The sequence below is a fragment of the Nomascus leucogenys genome, chromosome 14 (genome assembly GCF_006542625.1).
Source record: "Nomascus leucogenys isolate Asia chromosome 14, Asia_NLE_v1, whole genome shotgun sequence".
NCBI lineage: Eukaryota > Metazoa > Chordata > Mammalia > Primates > Hylobatidae > Nomascus > Nomascus leucogenys.
The window spans coordinates 60,169,470-60,175,819 of record NC_044394.1 but is presented as its reverse complement, the minus strand read 5'-3'; the positions used below and the strand labels follow the sequence as shown (position 1 = coordinate 60,175,819).

The window sequence follows — 6,350 nt, the reverse complement described above, 5'->3', positions numbered from 1 at the left end:
GCCTGCTTCTCTCCTATCATCTACTCCATCTCCTTCGACACCCTCAGCTCAGAATCGTGGAGCCACCAGCTCTTCCTCATCCACCACCTGACGTCAGATGCCAACTCCTTCAATCTCAACAGCAATGTTAAGATTGTATTTGGAGGCTGGGCACGGTGGCTCACGCCTGTAATCCCAGCACTTTGGGAGGCCGAGGCAGGCAGATCACCTGAGGTCAGGAGTTTGAGACCATCCTGGCCAACATGGCAAAACCGTGTCTCTACTTAAAATACAAAAATTAGCAGGGCGTGATGGCGGACATCTGTAATCCCTGATACTCAGGAGGCTGAGGCTTGAACGTAGGAGGCGGAGGTAGCAGTGAGCCGAGATCGCACCACTGCACTCCAGCCTGGGCAACAAAGCGAGACTCCGTCTCAAAAAAAAAAAAAAAAAGTTTTACCAAGTCCTTAGAAGAAAACTGCACTGTATCTTAAAAGCACTTCATCCCATTCTCCCATGGAACTGGGAACTTCTCACTGACCCTCACTTCTCTCAGATTCCAGACTACAACCATCCCCCACCCTCCACCTCAGATTCTGAAGTTTTTCTCTTCCCTTTGAAATTCCTCACACCTCTCTTTACCCTAGACTAGAGTTCCAAAATCTACCATGCATGTATGTCCCAAATATTATATAGGACATATTTATACTAAAAAGCTACTCCTGTTTTATCTGAATTTCAAGTTTTACCAGGTATTCTATATTTTTTCTAAATCTGGCAACTATCCCTCAGAGTCATCTCTCCCTGGGGACACAGGAGAAAACTCAGGATTCCTCCCCCTTTATTAAATAAATTATCTTTATTTCATCCTCTCCGACCAAGGCAACACCCAGAGAAAATAATTTTTCTCACTTCTTTCCCTTAGAACAAATATTTGATTTCTGTTTTAAATAGCAGAGTTTTTTCTATCTCCATCATATATCACCTATCTCTTAACATGTTTGCATTTAACAAGTTAGAGTGATTTGTTTTCCAGTTTTACTTTCGTGAGTGAACACAGATGTTTCAGAATTGCCTCATCCAACCATTTAGTTCATTGTGTTCATGTCAGTTGTGCACTAAACACTATACTAGGTATAGGATATCACAATGAGTAAAAGAAGGGCTCTGTCTGGGGAGGCAGTTCTTTTAAAATGGGAAAGTAAACAATGAGTCCACATTAGCAGATGGCTCTGAACTCAGCTGAGAACAGTAAACTCTGCCTAGTGTTTTTGAGAGGTGACAGCATGCTGGCAGTCCTCACAGCCCTCGCTTGCTCTCGGCGCCTCCTCTGCCTGGGCTCCCACTTTGGCGGCACTTGGGGAGCCCTTCAGCCCACCGCTGCACTGTGGGAGCCCCTTTCTGGGCTGGCCAAGCCGGGAGCCGGCTCCCTCAGCTTGCAGGCAGGTGTGGAGGGAGAGGCGCCAGCGGGAACCGGGGCTGCACGCGGCGCTTGCAGGCCGGCTGGAGTTCCGGGTGGTCATGGGTTTGGCGGGCCCCCCAACTCAGAGCAGCCGGCCGGCCCTGCCGGCCCTGGGCAGTGAGGGGCTTAGCACCCAGGCCAGTGGCTGCGGAGGGTGTACTGGGTCCCCCAGCAGTGCCGACCCACTGGCACTGCGCTCGATTTGTCACCGGACCTTAGCTGCCTTCCCACGGGGCAGGGCTCGGGACCTGCAGCCCGCCATGCCTGAGCCTCCCACCTCCTCCATGGGCTCCTGTGCAGCCCAAGCCTCCCCGACGAGCACCACCCCCTGCTCCACAGCGCCCAGTCCCATCAACCACTCAAGGGCTGAGGAGTGCGAGCGCATGGCGCGGGACTGGTGCGCAGCTCCACCTGCAGCCCCTGTGCGGGATCCACTGGGTGAAGCCAGCTGGGCTCCTGAGTCTGGTGGAGATGTGGAGAACCTTTATGTCTAGCTCAGGGATTGTAAACACACCAGTCAGCACCCTGTGTCTAGCTCGAGGTTTGTGGATGCACCAATCGACACTCTGTATCTGGCTGCTCTGGCGGGGCCTTGGAGAACCTTTGTGTCCATACTCCGTATCTAACTGATCTGATGGGGACGTGGAGAACTTTTATGTCTAGCTCAGGGATGGTAAATGCACCAATCAGCGCCCTGTCAAAACAGACCACTCGGCTCTACCAATCAGCAGGACGTGGGTGAGGCCAGATAAGAGAATAAAAGCAGGCCGCCCGAGTCAGCAGTGGCAACCCGCTCTGGTCCCCTTCCATACTGTGGAAGCTTTGTTCTTTCGCTGATTGCAATAAATCTTGCTACTGCTCACTCTTTGGGTCCATGCTGCTTTTATGAGCTGTAACACTCACCGCGAAAGTCTGCAGCCTCACTCCTGAAGCCAGCGAGACCACGAGCCCACCGGGAGGAACGAACAACTCCAGACACGCCGCCTTAAGAGCTGTAACACTCACCGCGAAGGTGTGCAGCTTCACTCCTGAGCCAGCAAGACCACGAACCCACCAGAAGGAAGAAACTCCGAACACATCTGAACATCAGAAGGAACGAACAACTCCAGACGCGCCACCTTAAGAGCTGTAACACTCACCGCGAGGGTCCGCGACTTCATTCTTGAAGTCAGTGAGCCCAAGAACCCACCAATTCCGGACACATTTTCACATTTTGGTTTAACATCGTTTGTGAGTTAGTGACTTTTGATGGGAAAGAACAGCCTTCTAGAACACCAACACCACACTTAGATTGTCCTTAAATAAACTGCTCCCTTTTAAGCAACACTGGGAGTGAATTCTGTCCTGCTGACCCCCTTTCCAATTGTAACAAACACCTAAAATGATTTTGGAAGCTGGCAGAGAACCCTTTTTGAGGAGGTGCAGACAGATATCCCCTTATGGTGAACAACTTCTACACTTAAGAATCTACTTATCAGTTTTCCTTTTGGGGGGCTATTTAGGTTTCTAAATTTTGAGATACCTAACATTTACATGCTGTTACAATCTGATAGGAAGTTCATCAATGATTAAGTTATTTGCACTACTTTTTAAGACTTCTTTTTTTTTGGAGATGGAGTCTCACTCTGTCACCAGGCTCGAGTGCAGTGGTGCGGTCTCGGCTCGCTGCAACCTCCGCCTCCTGGGTTCAAGTGATTCTCCTGCTTCAGCCTCCCAAGTAGCTGGGATTACAGGCACGTGCCACCACACCCAGCTAATTTTTGTATTTTTAGTAGAGATGGGGTTTCACCATGTTGGTCATCCTAGTCTTGAACTCCTGACCTTGTGATCCACCCGCCTTGGCCTCCCAAAGTGCGGGGACTACAGGCGTGAGCCACTGCGCCCTGCCTTCTTAAGGGTGATTAATACTTCTTAGTATCTGCTCTAGGACCTTGCTATTTAGAGTGATCCTCAGACAAGTATCTTTGCCTTCACCTGGGAACTTGCTAGAAATGAAGACTCTTGGTTCCTACACAGAGCAGCTTAATCAGTATCTATATGTCCACACTATTTCCATGTGCTTTGAAGAACATTAGATTTGATAAGCATTAGTCTAGGGCTTAGCATGGTGCCTGTGCTAGTAGGTGTATAATAAACGCTGATTGAATTGTATGATATATTAATATGTTTCCTTAAGACTGCATAACGGAACACTGAATTTCTCTCCAATTATAATCACGATCATCTTCCTCATTCTCCTCACTGTTTCAAAATGCTAGTCTTAGCTGGGCATGGGGGTACAGGCATGTAGTCCCAGATCCTCAGGAGGCTAAGGTGGGAGGATCACTGAGTCCAGTAGGTCAAGGCTGCAGTGAGCTGTATTTGCACCATCGCACTGGGTGGCAGAGCGAGACTCTGTCCATAAAATAAAATAAAATAAAATAAAAATTATAGTCTCCTGTTTGGTTTAGCCCTAACTACTTTATAGTGTAATTTGGAAAGATGTCCTCCTCTGCTAAGGGAGTATAGAGCAGTATGCATGGCAGAACCTGGGAATTCTGCATGGAAAGATGGCATCTGAAAAGCACTGGACCGAACGGAACCCACTTCTCCATCTCCAATCTTTAAAGTTTATTCTAACTACAAGGAGCACTTGGTCCACGATAGGAAGCTGTTCTTTCAGATGCCACAAGTATCTCTATTCTCCAGGAATATCCTTTTCATACCATTTGCCAATTTTCCAAAAAAAAAAAAAAAAAAAAAATCAAGTAGTTCTCTAATTTTACCTGGATTTCAAAAGAGAAGCCTCTCTTTATAATAAGACATTAATAACTTGTGAATAACTGATAATACTGTATCATATAATTTCCCAAATTTACATCAAGAAGTTTCAGTTTATTGAGAAAAGCCAAGAAAAAAGAATTCTGGGGCTAGATCAATCAGAGAAACTTTGCCTCTTCTCGATTCCTTTGGTGAAATATAGTCAGTGATACAATGGTAAATGTTTAATGACTGGATATCTGGGAGAAACACCTGGACTTGTAAGCTCTTCCAATTTATATGGTACAAGTACTCCCTTTATGGCTGATTTCAAAGTGCCAATATGACGCCACTAAACGTGGAGTTGATAACAGGTGTGCAGTAGCTCAACATTTTATAGTATTTCTACCATACCAGATACAGTCGTGGACAGACCTTGATGAATATAGTACAAATTTGCCTCAGACAACAGCCTTGTTTTTGTTTTTAGATAGTTTCTTTAAGGGTGAAAACATTTAACCAGGCTCTCTCGAAGCCCTGCTGCCTGGGGAAAGTCATTTGATTTTTGCCAGTCTGTATGCATTGTTTATGTACAGACTTTATGGTTTTGTTCTCCAAGGCATCTCCTCCTACCCCGAGCCTCATACTACTGGGGTTTCGTTTGTTTTAAATCTTGGTTGGAGGGGGCACTCTCTCCAGAAAGTAAAAGACAACGGTCCAGGACGGAAAGCCTAACGCTTGATTTCTGGATGGGGTTTGCACAAGGAGAGCACGTGAGTTCTGCTCTCCGTGGGACTCAGACCGGAGAGGCCGTGAAAATCTCTAGGTGTCAGTCCACGCAACCAAACCTGGCAAAAGGAATGCTTTGCAAACTCTCCAGACTCACGCCCCATAACAGAACTCGGCCTACCAGATCCAGGGAGGCAAAGCACACGCAGGCGCAGACAGAGTAGCGGGGAGCAGATGGCCGGCCGGACGGGCGCGCGCACTCGGCGGCCAGGCGAGGCGGGAGCGCGCCCTGGGGGCGGGCACTGAGGCTCGGGCCTGCGGTTCACCGGGTCATAGGGCACCAGGCGCTCGGGCCTCGGCCATGGCTCACAGGCCGAAAAGGACTTTTCGGCAGCGCGCGGCCGATTCCAGCGACAGCGATGGCGCCGAGGAGTCGCCCGCTGAGCCTGGGGCGCCGAGGGAACTTCCGGTCCCGGGTTCTGCGGAGGAAGGGCCGACCTCTGGAGGAGGCCGCGCGCAGGTGGCGGGACGGCCCCACCGGGTTCGGGGCCCTCGTGGCCGGGGCCGGGTCTGGGCGAGCTCCCGGCGCGCCACGAAAGCGGCTCCCCGCGCGGACGAAGGCTCAGGTGTCCGGGGACACGCGGGGAAGCGGGGAGGTGACGGCACAGGGCGGGAAGGGGCCGCGGGGTCTCTGGATCCTTCTCTGGGGGTTCTATAACTTGCTGCCGACCACCAGCCATGCTGAGTCTAAGTCCTGAAGGTAGTGAGCGAGAAAACAGCTCGAGCACTCGCCCGCTATCTGCATCTACCTTTTGGACTCCTTGGGGGAGATAAAACAATCCTGTACAGTTGGGAGGCTCTTCGTTTTCACCATCAGATGACTCCACCGGTTATAACTAACACAGTTATCAAAGTTTATGAAGAACCTAAATTGTCACAACAGAGTTCAATAATTTATAATACTCTTAAGTAGGCAGAAGTTATATGTACCTTTTAGACACTTGACCAACTTATGTTTCTTGAAAACATTTAGCCAGAATAGTACAAGAATCTAGGTTTTGGGACATTCCCCTTTGCTTGTTTTCTTTTTTCAAAAAAGTTATTTGCAAAACTAATAGTAATATATACAACACAAAGAAGCATGATAGAGATTCATGACACTGTATATTGTACCAGTAATGGTGTTAAATATAGTGTTGTCATTTTTGAAGTACCTTTGAGTTCTTAAATACAGGTGTAAGGCAGCATAGTTGTTTAAATAAAATGTGCTGCTCTGAGTTTGAATTATAGCTTAATGAGGAATACGGTTTTTGGTTAGTCTTGAGATCTAAGATCTTCCTATTATTTTTTATTCTCATTAAAGTGATTTTTATTAATTTATTGAGAAGTAAAAAATTGTATATACTTATGGTGTACAACATGATGTTTGAAATGTGTCTAC

At 48.0% G+C, this 6,350-nt stretch overlaps 1 protein-coding gene across 3 annotated transcripts in view; it reads left to right on the top strand.

The window, feature by feature from the left end:
* Nucleotides 1–5,140: 5,140 nt before the first annotated feature.
* The window catches only part of GCFC2 (GC-rich sequence DNA-binding factor 2), a 54,317-nt gene continuing 53,107 nt past the window's right edge, over nucleotides 5,141–6,350 (top strand). For all 3 annotated transcript variants that reach the window (XR_004033274.1, XM_012502716.2, XM_030827288.1), the window contains exon 1: nucleotides 5,141–5,535. Coding sequence is in view for 2 of the 3 variants with exons in the window: in XM_012502716.2 (XP_012358170.1) it covers nucleotides 5,271–5,535 (265 nt within the window). In the remaining variant the exon portion in view is untranslated. The remainder of the gene's footprint in view (nucleotides 5,536–6,350) is intronic.